The sequence below is a fragment of the Narcine bancroftii genome, chromosome 5 (assembly GCF_036971445.1).
Source record: "Narcine bancroftii isolate sNarBan1 chromosome 5, sNarBan1.hap1, whole genome shotgun sequence".
In the NCBI taxonomy this organism is placed as follows: Eukaryota; Metazoa; Chordata; class Chondrichthyes; order Torpediniformes; family Narcinidae; genus Narcine; species Narcine bancroftii.
The window spans coordinates 254,824,083-254,842,005 of record NC_091473.1 but is presented as its reverse complement, the minus strand read 5'-3'; the positions used below and the strand labels follow the sequence as shown (position 1 = coordinate 254,842,005).

The following is a 17,923-nucleotide window of genomic DNA, read 5'->3' as shown; positions in this document are numbered from 1 at the left end:
GAGCTGTATGGTAGAAAAAGTTCTTTTAGAATCATTAATACTAAAATTTTCAGGCTATAGTTGACTACAATTGAGCAGAGCCCAATCAAGAACGTGATTTCACTCTTCACTTGTCATTATCGAACCTGTTTGATCATCACCATATCACCATTTACGGAGCGGAAACAGGCCATGTTGGCCTTTCGAGTCTGCACCGGTTCACTGATTTTGTGTGCCCTCTTCAGGCATTGGTCCCGGTAGATCTTCATTCAATATAATCCAAAACTAAGAATTGCAGGAAACATAACAATTTACTTCATATTTTGCTCTGAATGTACGAGGGATATATTTTAATGGTGTAAATTAAAAACCACAACAGTTTTGTGAGGGTAAAATGGATAAAAAATAATTTTACGCACTTTAATGCAATTTGGAAAGGACTTTCTTTCAGGTTGAAATACATAATGAAATATCCGCGAAACATTTTACCAGGAAAAAGATCTGTATAAAACCTTTTGCAATTGACACATGTTCTTGGGTTTAATTTGCAACACACCATCGCATTAGCTGACTAATTTTGGAAGCACAGACCGTAGAGGTATATTATTTCCACTTGAATCAGCCACTTGTAACAAATTGGGCCTTAGTTTGCCAGAGGTGGGTAACTTGGAAATAATTCCAGGCAAGGAACTAGTGCTTTCTGGTGGACATTTAAGCGGACTGGCCTTTTCCACAGTGGATGCTTTGTGTAAACGTTTAGTCAGCCACGGTTGTCTCAAAGCTTGGGCAGGAGTCAAGCGACATGATGGCTCCCACTCCAAACATTTCTTTAGGAAGTTGATGAATTGTGCATCACCACAACCCTTCAAGGCTACTGCCCAGACCTTGCTGCCTGGTGGCCCTCGCACCTTACCTCTTCGAGAATGACCACCATTGAGAACCACTGTGTTATCTGGAAGCGTGGTGGTAGTGCAATAACGAGGCTGAGTTTTTGAGTTGAAGAAGTTCTTGGCTCGTTTGCAATGATCCAACAATCTTTGAGGAGGCAATCCCAAAAGTTCCAACATGCAAGCCAATTGATCACCTTCATCTTCACCTGGGAAGAGTGGGTACCCAGTCAATAATTCAGCAAGGATGCAACCAAAACTCCACATGTCAATGGGCATCCCATAACGCGAGCCAAGGATAACCTCAGGAGCACGATAAAATCGTGACTGGATATAGGTAAAAACACGTTGATGTTCGTAGCAGCTGGAGCCAAAATCAATCACTTTGATACCACTACGATCATGCTGTTTCAGTAAAATGTTCTCTGGCTTCAAATCACAATGAATGATCCGGTTCTTATGCAAAGCTTCCAGGCACTGGAGGATGGAATGGGCAAACTTCCGCACTAACTGAAGGCTGAATCCCTGAAACTTGTTTCGTTTGATCAGTTCATACAGGTTCAAGCTCAGTAGCTCAAAGGTCATGCAGGTATGGTTGCGGAACGTGAAATTCTCCATCATGTGGACGATGTTCATTTGCAGGTTCTTGTCTTGTTTCCTCAAGTGTTCCAAAATTCGGATCTCCTCCGCTGCCTGCCGATGGAACCGCTTCTCATTTCGCACAATCTTCAATGCCACATGCTGCCGTGTTTTATGGTCGTACACCTTTGCAACCTGCCCAAAGCTTCCCCTCCCAATGACTTTGAGAATTTCATATCTGTACGCTATATGGTCATGAGGGAGAAGAATGTAGGCTGAACGGTCGTCATCATAGCCACAGTTGTTTGATCCACCAGTAACACCTTGCCGCTTTTTTGCATTTAGACCCAGGAAATAAACTTCAGGATAGTTGAAAATTTCCTGATGTTCAAAGGAAGTCAGCTTGTGCATGTGCAGTTTCATGGCTTGGGTCGGAGATACAGCACTTTTCGACTTCAGCAAAGTACCATCTGATTTAGACGAGGGTGAACCATCCAGGCACTTATCTTTAAGTGAAGGTAACACGGGTCGACAAGTGCGGGACTCCGCATGGTGTATCGATGCATTCCTTCGCCTGTTTCCGGCATCTTCAAACAAATGCTGCACCTTGACTTGAGTCCGACATGTTGCTGAAAGATGGTCTCTCATTGTACTTTTGCCAATCTAAAATTTGTACAAAAGAGATGACTCAATTTGTTTGTCCACATGTAAGCAACAAAATAAAGATGAAATGGCAAAGCTATAAGTCATTAGAATTTTGAAGAAACATTATTCAATTAGAATATTAGCTCGTTACATTTTAAGGATATCCACGAATTTTAAGGAAACATGAATGTAACAGATAAACGTGCCTCATGTGAACCCTGTAACTCAGTAATCAAGGATGCAGAATGATCAATAGTCATTTCAAATTCTCTTATGCATCATTAAGCACTTGTGGTACAAAAGATGACTAGGATTTGGAGAAAGTTAGGACAGAGATCACACCCCTGCACATGCACCCACACACACAATTAAAAGACCTTAACAGCCAGCGAAACCATGACAGGAACTGTCCAACCTAGTTTTGTCTGGTTATGAATATCCATGGCATATAGAATCATTCAAAAACTGTTAAAAATCAAAGTAAACAATTTAAATATCACTAACAAGGTTAAAACAGCTAAACAATTAAAAACATTAAATCACCTCCAAAAACGGAAATCAACTGTTACCACCCTTTCAAATAAATGGGCACAGATTTGGAAGCATGGCCTCTGCATAAACGCAGGGAAATTAAGAAACTGGTGAGGTGGCAATGTACAGTGAGTGTAACTGTGGGCCACAGACACACAATTACGGGCAGAGCTTGAGCAACAGGTTCAAGCTTGCTGCCCTTGCCCAGCTCTGTCCTAGTTGTTACAGGAAAAGTGGACCAGGGAGTGGGTGGTGGGCAGTAAGAGGTAGTGGGTAATGCCCAGGAATGGAAGGGAATTCTTTTTCCAAGAATTGCTAGGCCTTTATTCCATAATTTTCAAACTCAAACAGTGTCAATAATAATCCACGATAATAAAAACACACATTTTCCAATTTTATATAAATATTAAGCTTCACCCTCGAGTCCAATTCCACCACCCCCCACCCCCACCCCCACCAATATATCCAGAGACAAATTAAATAGATAGTTACCCTAAAAAGAAGACCACAACGATAGGTTAGTCCTCGACCCCTATTCCTATAGCATTTTAGTGTCTCCTTACTTTTCAGACATATTAGGGACATAAAGACCAAAGAGTAAAACAAAACAATTCCATATAAAAAATTCTTTAAAAAAAGTAAAAACAAAACAGACCAGAAGGAAGCAGCTTTGAATATGTAATTACAGACACAATGAGAATTAAATGATTTATAACCAACATGGACATTAAGCTGCAAGAGAAGGAAAATGAGGAAATAAACTATATTACCCAAACAAAAGTGGGAAAAGGATTTAAACATAAAGATAAAAAATGAAATATGGGAAAAGTTATGCTCTGGAACTATGAAGAATATAATAAACACGAGGTTACACACGATACAGTATAATTGGTTACACAGGCTATATATCACGCCCCAAAAGTTAAAAAAAATGGGATCCAACATTATCAGACAGATGTTTTCGCTGTAAGAAGGAAACGGGAACGACAGTACATGGAATTTGGGCATGTGAGAAAGTGGAAATGTTTTGGGAATATCTAAATCAGGTATTAAATAAAATCACCAAAAATAACACCAAAAAATCCAGAGATCTTTCTTCTAAGTAATAAGAAATAAGGAATTAGGCCTCAAATTGGATAAAGCGCAAAAAAGATTTATTATGATACCCTTAGCTGCAGCAAAAAAATGTATAATGTCAACTTGGAAAATGGAAGAGAGCCTGAGAATACAGCAACGGTGCATGGAAATGAATAAATGTATTCCATTGGAAAAAATAACATATAATTTAAAAAATAAAGTCACAATATTTGAACAAATTTGTGAACCGTACATGGAACATAACGAGAAGGCTTGCCTCGGACCTCCACCCCCTAAAATGATAAGAAGGCAAAATGACTTGATCCAGTGTGTGATGACATTGTTTAATGGTTTTATTGTATTGTATATGTTGAATGTTTATTGGCTTTGGAGGGGGTGGGAAGGGGGGAGGGAAGGGAGGGGGGAAAAAAAGGGAGAAAATGCCACTGTGTATATTTAATGAGAAACGTTTGTACATATTTTGGTTGCTGTGGTTCACAGTGTGAAAAATAAAAAATTATATAAAAAGGTAAAAACAAACTCAACAAAAGAACAGAAGTGATAGGATTCGTCCGGATCCCACTGCTGGCCTCCAGGTCTTTAAATTTTCATGACTCAACCTAATTAAGATGGATGGATGGATGAATCTCTCCCCCCACTCCAAGGAGAGGGTCGAAGGGCACTGGTGCTTTTAAAGCTGAAATATTTGAATGAACAAAAATATACAAAAATGTAATTATTCAAATTTTCCATTTTCTTGAAAACAACTTCCCTAAAGGGTGTAGTTTCTGTCGAACTCATGTCAGCAATATGTTTCTTCTCCTAATTTGGTAGCTGTAGATCATTGCAAGTTAAGAAACTCCCTTGCTCTGCCAACAGGTAGCCCAGCACATTCCTTTCATAGCCACTTAGAGCACACATCTGCTACAGGCCTTGCTGTCATCATCTCCTTTTGCTAAAATTCCAATGTACACAGGAGATCCTATAATTAATTATCTAGGGAAAATGAAAACCAACCAGTACGACACATCAAACACTGGTGCAATAATTAAGTTGTCCAATTATAGCCAGAATTAATATATTATTTGATGACTTAGCAAAGCAGCAATAAATAGTTCACAGGCCCATGTACCAGCCATTCTCAACCTTCTTTTGGCTATGCCCCCCCCACCCCAGGACTCTGCTCAAGGTTTATGGGCCCCTTTCCTGTGAAGCAGCCAAGTTTTGGTTTCTTCCGTACTCCTCTCCTACAGAATACATTAAAAAAACCCAAAAAATATTTTATGTTCCACAAGGTGAAAATACGGCTTTTTGCTTAAATGTGCTGTAACCACCCCCCCCCCCACCACTCCCATATCAAGGGCTCAGCCCAAAACATTGGTTATGTATCTTTATCTTTACTATATAAAGTGCACAGGCCAAACATTTGCGGAAACTGCCAAAATGTTTGGCCTGGAAGTCAGCCTGAAGAAAACTGAGGTCCTCCATCAGCCAGCTCCCCACCATGACTACCAGCCCCCCCACATCTCCATCGGGCACACAAAACTCAAAACGGTCAACCAGTTTACCTATCTCGGCTGCACCATTTCATCAGATGCAAGGATCGACAATGAGATAGACAACAGACTCGCCAAGGCAAATAGCGCCTTTGGAAGACTACACAAAAGAGTCTGGAAAAACAACCAACTGAAAAACCTCACAAAGATAAGCGTATACAGAGCCGTTGTCATACCCACACTCCTGTTCGGCTCCGAATCATGGGTCCTCTACCGGCACCACCTACGGCTCCTAGAACGCTTCCACCAGCGTTGTCTCCGCTCCATCCTCAACATCCATTGGAGCGCTCACACCCCTAACGTCGAGGTACTCGAGATGGCAGAGGTCGACAGCATCGAGTCCACGCTGCTGAAGATCCAGCTGCGCTGGATGGGTCACGTCTCCAGAATGGAGGACCATCGCCTTCCCAAGATCGTATTATATGGCGAGCTCTCCACTGGCCACCGTGACAGAGGTGCACCAAAGAAAAGGTACAAGGACTGCCTAAAGAAATCTCTTGGTGCCTGCCACATTGACCACCGCCAGTGGGCTGATAACGCCTCAAACCGTGCATCTTGGCGCCTCACAGTTTGGCGGGCAGCAGCCTCCTTTGAAGAAGACCGCAGAGCCCACCTCACTGACAAAAGGCAAAGGAGGAAAAACCCAACACCCAACCCCAACCAACCAATTTTCCCTTGCAACCGCTGCAATCGTGTCTGCCTGTCCCGCATCGGACTGGTCAGCCACAAACGAGCCTGCAGCTGACGTGGACTTTTTACCCCCTCCATAAATCTTCGTCCGCGAAGCCAAGCCAAAGATAAAGTGCACACCTCCTGCCAACATTGAGCTCATACCTTGAAGAGGGGCTCAAGCCCGGAACATTGCTTATGTATCTTTATCTTTGCTATATAAAGTCCACTGCTTGACCTGCTAAATTTCTCAACTTGTGGCACAAGTATCTAATTCCCAGAAAGTGGCAACACAGGTGGATAGAATGGGGCATGGTTTCCCTCATTGGTCAAAGAATTGAGTACATGTATAAATGTTTAAGAGATATTTGGACAGATGCATGAACAGGAAATACTTAAAGGGAAATGGGTCAAATGTTTCTGTTCATAATGCTTACCGTTAAGCTATTAAGAGATGGTAACCCCACAGGGCTTCCTCTTTCTGTGTTTGAGGTTTGGATTTCAGCCTGGTCTACACGTATGCAGGAGTCATCCCTAAGTTGGGCTACAAATGGAAGACAAAGTGACACCATTAAGTAGAGTGAAAGGTTCAAGAAGTTCATTGATCATTTTGCAGAAAACCACCAGATATATTTTCAATTTAGGAAGCTTTTCAAGTGGGAGGACATTGCAATAATTTTCACTCTGCTTTTCTAAATAAATGTACACCATTCAAGAATTATATAGTGGCAAAAAAAAACTCAGATCAAAAGGATATAGACAGGATGCAGAGTTGGGCAGAAAAGTGGCAAATGGAATTCAATCTGGATGAGTGTGAGATGATGCATTTTGGAAGGTCAAACCAGAAGGCTAAGCACAGTGTTGAGAAATAGAGGGACCTTGGGGTCCAAATCCATACATCCCTCAAGTTCGTTGCACAGGTTAGTGAAGGGATTGAGTTCAAGAGTTGAGAGGACATGTTACAACTCTACAAATCTCTAGTGAGACCACATTTGGAGTATTGTGTTCAGCTCTGGTCACCTCATTATAGGAAGAATGTGGAAGCTATGGAGAGGGTGCAGAGCAGATTTACTAGGATACTGCTTGGATTGAAAAATAGGTCTTTTGAGGCAAGGTTAGCAGAGCTGGAACTTGTCTCATTGGAGCAAAGAAGAATGAGAGGAGACTTAATAGAGGTTGACAAGAATAAGAGGCATCGGTAAGGTGGATAGCCAGTGCTTTTTATCTCCCCATGGCACAAATAGCAAAGTGAAGGGAGGAAAATTTCGGGGAGTCATCAGGGATAAATAAAAATTATTTTACAGAGTTGTGGGCCCCTGGAATGCATTGCCAGGGTTGGTGGTGGAGGCTGGAATAAGGGCATTTATGAGATTCTTAGATAGGTAAAAGTTCCATTACTGTCATGTAATATTACATTTAGAATGTAACATACACTGAAATTCTTTAACTTTGTCTACTGTAAGGAAGACAAAGTTGGCACTTTGTTTAATGCCCCTCACAGAAGTGAGACCCCAGTGAGCAATGAACTCACAGCCCTGGTTTATAAGGCCAGTGCTCTAACCACTGGGCTATTGGAGCCTCAGCACATGGAGGAAAGAAAAATAGAGGGATACAAGGTAGTAGGGTTTTTAAAAAAAATAGTAATATATAGGTTGGCACAGCATAGGGGGCCGGAGAGCCTGTGTAGTATTTTATGTTCTAATTTGGTTCTTCCACATTTCCCCGGATCAACAGTTGCTTGGTTCTTCCTTTTTTTGAAAGGGTCCAAAAAGTAGAAACTAATTGCTCCAGTCTAGGCACTTTATAAAAGCAAAGGAAATTCTGTTGAGAGTTGGTGATTTATATTCAAGAGTCTGCAGTGCATTTAGCCACTTGTCCTTCATTTTACCGAAACATAAATGGGGAGGTCAGAGTTCAAATTGTGATGAGAATTCCAATGAGCTTATGAAGCAGGATTTATCATCTCATTTAGAACATGGAGGAGGTTGCAATGATATAGAAAATACATGCATGCATATTAAAATTATGAAAGGCATAGATAGTCTTGACATAAACAGACTCCCCTGAGGTTGGAACAAGAGGGTATGTGTTAAAGGTAAGAGGGCAAAACTTTAGGAGAAATATTAGAGGGTGCTTCTTAACTCAGAGAGTGGTGGCAGAATGGAATGTTCTTCTGAATGAGATAATTGCGGCAGGGTCCCTTCTGTCATTTAAGAAAAGGTTGGATGTGTACATGGAGGTGAGGGAGTTGGAGGGATATTGGTGTGGAGAGCGAGAGGATTGAGCTAGTAGAGTTGTTCAAGTGAACCGGTGCAGACTTGAAAGGCCGACATGGCCTGTTTCCGCTCTGTAAATGGTTATATGTAAGAAAAATCTTCCAAATAATGAAAGAAAATTGCCGCCATCCCTAAGAAATGAAGATTCTGATTTTCCAGAATACTGAATTAGATCTTGCACCCAAACAATAAATACACAATAGAAAAATGACAGAGAAACAGAAAAAGAGAGAGGAAAACAGGGGACAGAGAGAGAGAAAGGAAAAAAAGAGATGGGGGGGAGAAGGGGAGACGGGGAGAGAGGGGGGAGACGGGGAGAGAGGGGGGGAGACGGGAGAGAGGGGGAGATGGGGAGAGAGGGGGAAACGGGGAGAGAGGGAGGAGATGGGGAGAGAGGGGGAGACGGGGAGAGACGAGGAGGGGATGAGGAGACGGGGAGAGACGGGGCGAGAGGGGGAGACGGGGAGAGATGGGGAGACGGGGAAAGAAGAGGAGACGGGGTGAGAAGGGTGAGATGGGGAGAGAGGGGGAGACGGGGCGGGGGACGAAAAAGGGGGGAGACGGGGCAAGGGGCGACAGGAGAAAAACCGACCCCATCTCTCCCACTCACCCCCACTTCCGTTGCCCCCCAAACCGATCCGTACCCGGGGTCCCCCCATGCCCGTCCCCGCCACCCAGATAGTCTGCTCCCACCCCAAGCCAAACCGTACCCGTTTCCCCACTCAGTCGGTCCGTCTCTGTGTGTGTCCCCCCCCCAGCCGGTCTGTCCCACCCCCAACCGGTCCGTCCCTGGGACCCCCCCCCCAGCCGGTCCGTACCCAGGGCCCCCCCCCCAGCCGGTCCGTCCCCGTGTACGCCCCCCAGCCGGTCCGTCCCCGTGTCCACCCCCCCAGCCCGGTCCGTCCCCGTATCCCCCCCAGCCGGTCCGTCCCCGTGTTCCCCCCCACCCAGCCAGTCCGTCCCCGTGTCCCCCGTCCCCGTGCCCGTGCCCCCCCCCCCAGCCGGTCCGTCCCCGTGTCCCCCGTCCCCGTGCCCCCCCCAGCCGGTCCGTCCCCGTGTCCCCCGTCCCCGTGTCCCCCCCCCCCCCAGCCGGTCCGTCCCCGTGTCCCCCGTCCCCGTGTCCCCCCCCCCAGCCGGTCCGTCCCCGTGTCCCCCGTCCCCGTGTCCCCCCCCCCCAAGCCGGTCCGTCCCCGTGTCCCCCGTCCCCGTGTTCCCCCCCCCCCAGCCGGTCCGTCCCCATGTCCCCCGTCCCCGTGTCCCCCCCCCCAGCCGGTCCGTCCCCGTGTCCCCCGTCCCCGTGTCCCCCCCCCCCAGCCGGTCCGTCCCCGTGTCCCCCGTCCCCGTGTCCCCCCCCCCCAGCCGGTCCGTCCCCGTGTCCCCCGTCCCCGTGTCCCCCTCCCCCCCAGCCGGTCCGTTCCCGTGTCCCCCCCCCCAGCCGGTCCGTCCCCGTATCCCCACCCAGCCGGTCCGTCCCCGTGTCCCCCGTCCCCGTGTCCCCCTCCCCCCCAGCCGGTCCGTTCCCGTGTCCCCCCCCCAGCCGGTCCGTCCCCGTATCCCCACCCAGCCAGTCCGTCCCCGTGTCCCCCACCCCAGCCGGTCCGTCCCCGTGTCCACCCCCCCAAGCCGGTCCGTCCCCGTGTCCCCCGTCCCCGTGTTCCCCCCCCCCCAGCCGGTCCGTCCCCGTGTCCCCCGTCCCCGTGTCCCCCTCCCCCCCAGCCGGTCCGTTCCCGTGCCCCCCCCCCCCAGCCGGTCCGTTCCCGTGTCCCCCCCCCCCAGCCGGTCCGTCCCCGTATCCCCACCCAGCCGGTCCGTCCCCGTGTCCCCCCCCCCAGCCGGTCCGTCCCCGTGTCCCCCGTCCCCGTGTCCCCCCCCCCAGCCGGTCCGTCCCCGTGTCCCCCGTCCCCGTGTCCCCCCCCCCCAGCCGGTCCGTCCCCGTGTCCCCCGTCCCCGTGTCCCCCCCCCAAGCCGGTCCGTCCCCGTGTCCCCCGTCCCCGTGTTCCCCCCCCCCCAGCCGGTCCGTCCCCGTGTCCCCCGTCCCCGTGTCCCCCCCCCCCCAGCCGGTCCGTCCCCCGTGTCCCCCGTCCCCGTGTCCCCCCCCCCAGCCGGTCCGTCCCCGTGTCCCCCGTCCCCGTGTCCCCCCCACCCAGCCGGTCCCCCCCCCCAGCCGGTCCGTCCCCGTGTCCCCCCCCCCCAGCCGGTCTGTCCCCGTGTCCCCCGTCCCCGTGTCCCCCCCCCCCCCAAGCCGGTCCGTCCCCGTGTCCCCCGTCCCCGTGTTCCCCCCCCCCCCAGCCGGTCCGTCCCCGTGTCCCCCGTCCCCGTGTCCCCCCCCCCCCAGCCGGTCCGTCCCCGTGTCCCCCGTCCCCGTGTCCCCCCCCCCAGCCGGTCCGTCCCCGTGTCCCCCGTCCCCGTGTCCCCCCCACCCAGCCGGTCCCCCCCCCCAGCCGGTCCGTCCCCGTGTCCCCCCCCCCAGCCGGTCTGTCCCCGTGTCCCCCGTCCCCGTGTCCCCCCCCCCCCAAGCCGGTCCGTCCCCGTGTCCCCCGTCCCCGTGTTCCCCCCCCCCCCAGCCGGTCCGTCCCCGTGTCCCCCGTCCCCGTGTCCCCCCCCCCAGCCGGTCTGTCCCCGTGTCCCCCGTCCCCGTGTCCCCCCCCCCAGCCGGTCCGTCCCCGTGTCCCCCGTCCCCGTGTCCCCCCCCCCAGCCGGTCCGTCCCCGTATCCCCACCCAGCCAGTCCGTCCCCGTGTCCCCCGTCCCCGTGTTCCCCCCCCCAGCCGGTCCGTCCCCGTGTCCCCCGTCCCCGTGTTCCCCCCACCCAGCCAGTCCGTCCCCGTGTCCCCCCCCCCCCGGCCGGTCCGTCCCCGTGTCCCCCCCCCCAGCCGGTCCGTCCCCGTGTTCCCCCCCCCCCAGCCGGTCTGTCCCCGTGTTCCCCCCCCCCAGCCGGTCCGTCCCCGTGTTCCCCCCCCCCCCAGCCGGTCCGTCCCCGTGTCCCCCGTCCCCGTGTCCCCCCCCCCAGCCGGTCCGTCCCCGTGTCCCCCGTCCCCGTGTTCCCCCCACCCAGCCAGTCCGTCCCCGTGTCCCCCCCCCCCGGCCGGTCCGTCCCCGTGTTCCCCCCCCCCCAGCCGGTCCGTCCCCGTGTTCCCCCCCCCCAGCCGGTCCGTCCCCGTGTCCCCCGTCCCCGTGTCCCCCCCACCCAGCCAGTCCGTCCCCGTGTTCCCCCCCCCCCAGCCGGTCCGTCCCCGTGTCCCCCCCCCCCCCGGCCGGTCCGTCCCCGTGTCCCCCCCCCCCCCCCCCGGCCGGTCCGTACCCGGGGCCCCCGTCTTCCTGCCCAACATCACTGCCGGGGAGCGCTCCGCCCATCGCCGGTCCGGCTGCCTGCGCCGACCCCCATGCGCTCGTCCCGGGCACCGTGGTGGGGGCGGCCGGGGAGCCCACGGGCCTTGGGCCGGGAGCTGAGGGTCGGAGAAGCCCAGGGGCTCGGGTCTGGAGCCGAGAGCGTCCGGGCGCTGGGGCCGCTCCTCCGCTCCGACCGTCCGTTCCTCGCTGCGCGCTCCCGCCCCGAGCGCGAGGAGCGCGCGCTCCCGGGGCAGGGGCCGCACCTGGGCCTCGGCCGCCCCCAGCAGGTGGGAGGACCATCACTGCACAGAGGAGGCGCAGCAGGTCCTCCTGGGCCAGTGATGGAACTCGAATCCAAATCTCTGGTGAGATTCGGTCACAACCCAATATAAATTCAAAAAGATGCAGGAAAAGTGAGGCCGTGTCTGGGGTTCATGGATCATTCAGGAATCTGAGGGCGGAGGGGAAGAAGCTGTCCTTGTGGTGCTGGGGGCTCATCTCCAGGCTCCTGGACCTTTCCCTGATGGTAGCAGAGCGAAGAGGACCTGGCCTGGGTGCTGGGGGTCTTTGAGGATAGAGGCTGCTTTTTTAAGACACAGCCTCTTGCAGGTGTCCTCGATGGAGTGCAGTCTGGTGCCTGTGATGTCGCAGGTCGAGTGAACAACCCTCTGGAGTTTATTCTTGTCCTGAGAGATGGTGCCTCCACACCAGGCAGTGATGCAACCAGCCAGAATGCTCTCCTGTAGAAGTTTTCAAGAGTTTTCGGTGAAATACCGAATCTCCTCAGACACCTTCACAACGACTGTGTTAATATGATGTCTTACATCACTGTATAAACCACTTGTGTTAACAGGCAAAACAAGTTCTCATCATTTATTCAGCGTTAGTCCGACCATCAAAAATAATTTGCATCTCTGCAGAACTGATACCTAGTTTATAATCATGTAACGTGTCCTCTTTTTAAGAAATTTTTTTTAAAAAAATCAGGCTTTTCAGAGAAAACCTTCAAGTTCCTGCTAGTCCATATTTCAGACCTATCCTAGAGCCAGCACATTGACACAACCAGGAAGAAGGCTCACCAACACCTCTACATTCTAAGGAGTCTGGACATTTGAAATCCCATCAGATTATCAAAGTTCGACAGGTGCACTGTGGAAAGTATCCAGACTAGTGGCATCACAGTCTGGTTTGGTCATTCAAATGCCCAGAAGAATGTCCAAGATTACACACACATCCAGGAACACAGGCTCTGACCTCCCGACCATTGGAGACATTTATATGAGGAACTGCCTCAAGAAGGCAGCCGTTAATATCATAAAAGACCCCATCATCCTGGTGACAACCTTCGGGCGGAGAGCACAGAAGCCTGAAAAACAGCACGTCCAGGTTCAAAGACAGTTTCTTTCCAATAGCTATCAGACTCTTGTATCTCCTCTTGGTACACTCATGACAGACTGTCTACATTATTGCAAGTCACTTTTTTGTACCAGGATCGTTGTGATTATGCATTATCTATTATGTATCTCATGGTCTCTTAATTTCATTAGTTTCCTATTAGAGTTTTTCGTTATGTGTACCTATTCGATTGCGGCAAGGAAGTATTTAAGTCATGTGAACATCGTACAATGTGCATGACAAACTTTTCAATCCATTCATTCAGCAGCAAGTAAAACAGTGGAGTTACAGACTTCAAATATCCCAAACAACCTAATCTCTTAACTTATCTATTCGCTCAAGAATTTCCTTAAAGCCTTTCGACAAAGTTGACACCCGTCCCAGGCGCTGCTCTGGTCTGGGGAGGGACGGTTGTAAGGATCCCCCCACTGAGGTCGGTGTTCCAGCCGGAACCTTAGGGGAGGGAACTTGGAAGGGTCGGTGTTCCAGCCGGAACCTTGGGGGTGGGAACGTTTGGAAGGGTCGGTCCTCCAGCCGGAACCTTAGGGGTGGGAACGTTTGGAAGGGTGGGTGTTCCAGCCGGAACCTTGGGGGTGGGAACGTTTGGAAGGGTCGGTGTTCCAGCCGGAACCTTAGGGGAGGGAATTGGAAGGGTCGGTGTTCCAGCCGGAACCTTGGGGGTGGGAACGTTTAGAAGGGTCGGTGTTCCAGCCGGAACCTTAGCGGAGGGAACTTGGAAGGGTCGGTGCTCCAGCCGGAACCTTAGGGGTGGGAACTTGGAAGGGTCGGTGTTCCAGCCGGAACCTTGGGGGTGGGAACGTTTGGAAAGGTCGGTGTTCCAGCCGGAACCTTAGGGGAGGGAACTTGGAAGGGTCGGTGTTCCAGCCGGAACCTTGCGGGTGGGAACGTTTGGAAGGGTCGGTGTTCCAGCCGGAACCTTAGGGGTGGGAACTTGGAAGGGTCGGTGTTCCAGCCGGAACCTTGGGGGTGGGAACTTGGAAGGGTCGGTGCTCCAGCCGGAACCTTAGGGGTGGGAACTTGGAAGGGTCGGTGTTCCAGCCGGAACCTTAGGGGTGGGAACTTGGAAGGGTCGGTGTTCCAGCCGGAACCTTGCGGGTGGGAACGTTTGGAAGGGTCGGTGTTCCAGCCGGAACCTTAGCGGAGGGAACTTGGAAGGGTCGGTGTTCCAGCCGGAACCTTGGGGGTGGGAACGTTTGGAAGGGTCGGTGTTCCAGCCGGAACCTTAGGGGAGGGAACGTTTGGAAGGGTCGGTGTTCCAGCCGGAACCTTAGGGGTGGGAACGTTTGGAAGGGTCGGTGTTCCAGCCGGAACCTTAGGGGAGGGAACGTTTGGAAGGGTCGGTGTTCCAGCCGGAACCTTAGCGGAGGGAACATTTGGAAGGGTCGGTGCTCCAGCCGGAACCTTAGGGGTGGGAACTTGGAAGGGTCGGTCCTCCAGCCGGAACCTTAGGGGAGGGAACGTTTGGAAGGGTCGGTGTTCCAGCCGGAACCTTAGCGGAGGGAACATTTGGAAGGGTCGGTCCTCCAGCCGGAACCTTGCGGGAGGGAACATTTGGAAGGGTCGGTCCTCCAGCCGGAACCTTGCGGGTGGGAACGTTTGGAAGGGTTGGTCCTCCAGCCGGAACCTTAGGGGTGGGAACTTAGAAGGGTCGGTCCTCCAGCCGGAACCTTAGGGGAGGGAACTTGGAAGGATCGGTGCTCCAGCCGGAACCTTGCGGGTGGGAACGTTTGGAAGGGTCGGTGTTCCAGCCGGAACCTTAGGGGTGGGAACTTGGAAGGGTCGGTGCTCCAGCCGGAACCTTGCGGGTGGGAACGTTTGGAAGGGTCGGTCCTCCAGCCGGAACTTTAGGGGTGGGAACTTTGAAGGGTCGGTCCTCCAGCCGGAACCTTAGGGGAGGGAACGTTTGGAAGGGTCGGTGCTCGAGCCGGAACCTTGCGGGTGGGAACGTTTGGAAGGGTCGGTCCTCCAGCCGGAACCTTGCGGGTGGGAACGTTTGGAAGGGTTGGTCCTCCAGCCGGAACCTTAGGGGTGGGAACTTGGAAGGATCGGTGCTCCAGCCGGAACCTTGCGGGTGGGAACTTGGAAGGGTCGGTGTTCCAGCCGGAACCTTGCGGGTGGGAACGTTTGGAAGGGTCGGTGCTCCAGCCGGAACCTTGCGGGTGGGAACGTTTGGAAGGGTCGGTGCTCCAGCCGGAACCTTGCGGGTGGGAACGTTTGGAAGGGTCGGTGTTCCAGCCGGAACCTTGCGGGTGGGAACTTGGAAGGGTCGGTGTTCCAGCCGGAACCTTGCGGGTGGGAACGTTTGGAAGGGTCGGTGTTCCAGCCGGAACCTTGGGGGTGGGAACTTGGAAGGGTCGGTGCTCCAGCTGGAACCTTGCGGGTGGGAATGTTTGGAAGGGTCGGTCCTCCAGCCGGAACCTTGCGGGTGGGAACGTTTGGAAGGGTCGGTGCTCCAGCCGGAACCTTGAGGGTGGGAACATTTGGAAGGGTCGGTGTTCCAGCCGAAACCTTGGGGGTGGGAACGTTTGGAAGGGTCGGTGCTCCAGCCGGAACCTTAGGGGTGGGAACGTTTGGAAGGGTCGGTGTTCCAGCCGGAACCTTGCGGGTGGGAACGTTTGGAAGGGTCGGTGTTCCAGCCGGAACCTTAGGGGTGGGAACGTTTGGAAGGGTCGGTGTTCCAGCCGGAACTTTGCGGGAGGGAACATTTGGAAGGGTCGGTGTTCCAGCCGGAACCTTAGGGGTGGGAACGTTTGGAAGGGTCGGTGTTCCAGCCGGAACTTTGCGGGAGGGAACATTTGGAAGGGTCGGTGTTCCAGCCGGAACCTTAGGGGTGGGAACGTTTGGAAGGGTCGGTGTTCCAGCCGGAACTTTGCGGGAGGGAACATTTGGAAGGGTCGGTGCTCCAGCCGGAACTTTGCGGGAGGGAACATTTGGAAGGGTCGGTGTTCCAGCCGGAACTTTGCGGGAGGGAACATTTGGAAGGGTCGGTGTTCCAGCCGGAACCTTAGGGGTGGGAACGTTTGGAAGGGTCGGTGTTCCAGCCGGAACTTTGCGGGAGGGAACATTTGGAAGGGTCGGTGCTCCAGCCGGAACTTTGCGGGAGGGAACATTTGGAAGGGTCGGTGTTCCAGCCGGAACTTTGCGGGAGGGAACATTTGGAAGGGTCGGTGTTCCAGCCGGAACCTTAGGGGTGGGAACGTTTGGAAGGGTCGGTGTTCCAGCCGGAACTTTGCGGGAGGGAACATTTGGAAGGGTCGGTGCTCCAGCCGGAACTTTGCGGGAGGGAACATTTGGAAGGGTCGGTGTTCCAGCCGGAACTTTGCGGGAGGGAACATTTGGAAGGGTCGGTGTTCCAGCCGGAACCTTAGGGGTGGGAACGTTTGGAAGGGTCGGTGTTCCAGCCGGAACTTTGCGGGAGGGAACATTTGGAAGGGTCGGTGTTCCAGCCGGAACCTTAGGGGTGGGAACGTTTGGAAGGGTCGGTGTTCCAGCCGGAACTTTGCGGGAGGGAACATTTGGAAGGGTCGGTGTTCCAGCCGGAACTTTGCGGGAGGGAACATTTGGAAGGGTCGGTGTTCCAGCCGGAACTTTGCGGGAGGGAACATTTGGAAGGGTCGGTGTTCCAGCCGGAACCTTGCGGGTGGGACACATAATGGCGGCACCCACGGAGCGGCGGTAACGCAGGTTAATTTATCGCAGCAGCGCTGAGAGCAACAGGGAAAGAAACGAACCGGGGACGATGTTCGCCAAAGGATTCCGCGTCAAGTCCAACAGCGTGATCAAAGGCTCGGACAGGTGACTCGTGGTGGCGCGGCCCGCGGAACTAGGCCGCCGGCGTCAGAATGCAGCATTGAGGCGTCAGTGGGGGTCCGGGGGTGGGGGGTCCCGGGGGTGGGGGGTCCCGGGGGTGGGGGGTCCCGGGGGTGGGGGGTCCCGGGGGTGGGGGGTCCCGGGGGTGGGGGGTCCCGGGGGTGGGGGGTCCCGGGGGTGGGGGGTCCCGGGGGTGGGGGGTCCCGGGGGTGGGGGGTCCCGGGGGTGGGGGGTCCCGGGGGTGGGGGGTCCCGGGGGTGGGGGGTCCCGGGGGTGGGGGGTCCCGGGGGTGGGGGGTCCCGGGGTGGGGGGTCCCGGGGGTGGGGGGTCCGGGCGGCCCACGGCGTTACTCCGACTCCTGGGACGCAGCCTGGCCTCGATCCCGGGGTGGGGGGGGGGGGGGGGCGGTAATCGGGGAGCTCGGCCTTTTTGAGGGCTCCGGGCAGCCCGGGGACGGTGGCGTGGAGTCCGGCCTCGCTCGGCCTGTCCTGAAGGGTCAGAGTCTTGACAGCGATGCCGGGAATTTCAGTCACTCGTTGTTACCGAGTGAGAAACCATTTACATTTCAGGAGAATTGTCTTTCAACGGAAATGATAGGACTTGGGAAAGGATCCACTTTGATTCTTGAAGTCAATCAATAAAGTCGTGATTGGCTCCCACCTTGGACTCGCCTCCATTTAAAATTGCAGCACAGAAACAGGCTCTTCTAGTCCGTCCTGAACCAATAGCCTGCCTTGTCCCACTGACCTGCACCCAGTCCATAGCACTTTATACCCACTCCCATCCATGTACGTGTCCGAATTTGTCTTCGATGTTCATATTGAGCACGCACTCACGACCTCAGCGCGTTCCACATTCACCAGCCTGTGAAAGAAGTTCCCCAAACCCTTTCACTCTTAACCGCGTCCTCTGGTTTGTACCTCACCTACCCTCAGTGGAAAATGCTGGCCTATATTTACTCTATCCCTCTCATAATTTTGAACACCTCTATTAAGTCTCCCCTCATTCTTCTACACTGTAAGGAGTAAAGCCCCCACCTGTTTAACCTTTCCCTTTCACTCAGTTCCTGAAGTGTAGATAACATCCTAGTGAATCTTATCTACACTCTTTTAATCTTAATTGATATCTTTCCTGTAGTTAGGAGACCAAAACTGCGGACCTGCGTGGAG

General features: G+C 53.5%; 2 protein-coding genes across 4 annotated transcripts in view; one reads left to right on the top strand and one right to left on the bottom strand.

The window, feature by feature from the left end:
• Positions 1-300: 300 nt before the first annotated feature.
• LOC138765242 (dual specificity tyrosine-phosphorylation-regulated kinase 2-like) lies at positions 301-16,733 on the bottom strand. 2 transcript variants are annotated; one of them, XM_069942243.1, is made up of 3 exons: positions 11,500-11,817; positions 6,361-6,467; positions 301-2,108 (listed from the first exon to the last, which is right to left on the bottom strand). In XM_069942243.1, exons 1-3 carry the CDS (start codon positions 11,525-11,527, stop codon positions 543-545), a joined length of 1,701 nt encoding a protein of 566 aa, XP_069798344.1. In that variant the 5' UTR covers positions 11,528-11,817; the 3' UTR covers positions 301-542. The 2 variants fall into 2 exon arrangements, with proteins under 2 accessions (XP_069798344.1, XP_069798343.1); XM_069942242.1 differs by lacking the exons at positions 6,361-6,467; positions 11,500-11,817 and adding an exon at positions 16,676-16,733.
• Positions 16,565-17,923, top strand: part of eif2d (eukaryotic translation initiation factor 2D) — a 34,850-nt gene continuing 33,491 nt past the window's right edge. For both annotated transcript variants that reach the window (XM_069942241.1, XM_069942240.1), the window contains exon 1: positions 16,565-16,739. In XM_069942241.1, the coding sequence (XP_069798342.1) occupies positions 16,684-16,739 (56 nt within the window). In that variant the 5' untranslated portion in view covers positions 16,565-16,683. The remainder of the gene's footprint in view (positions 16,740-17,923) is intronic.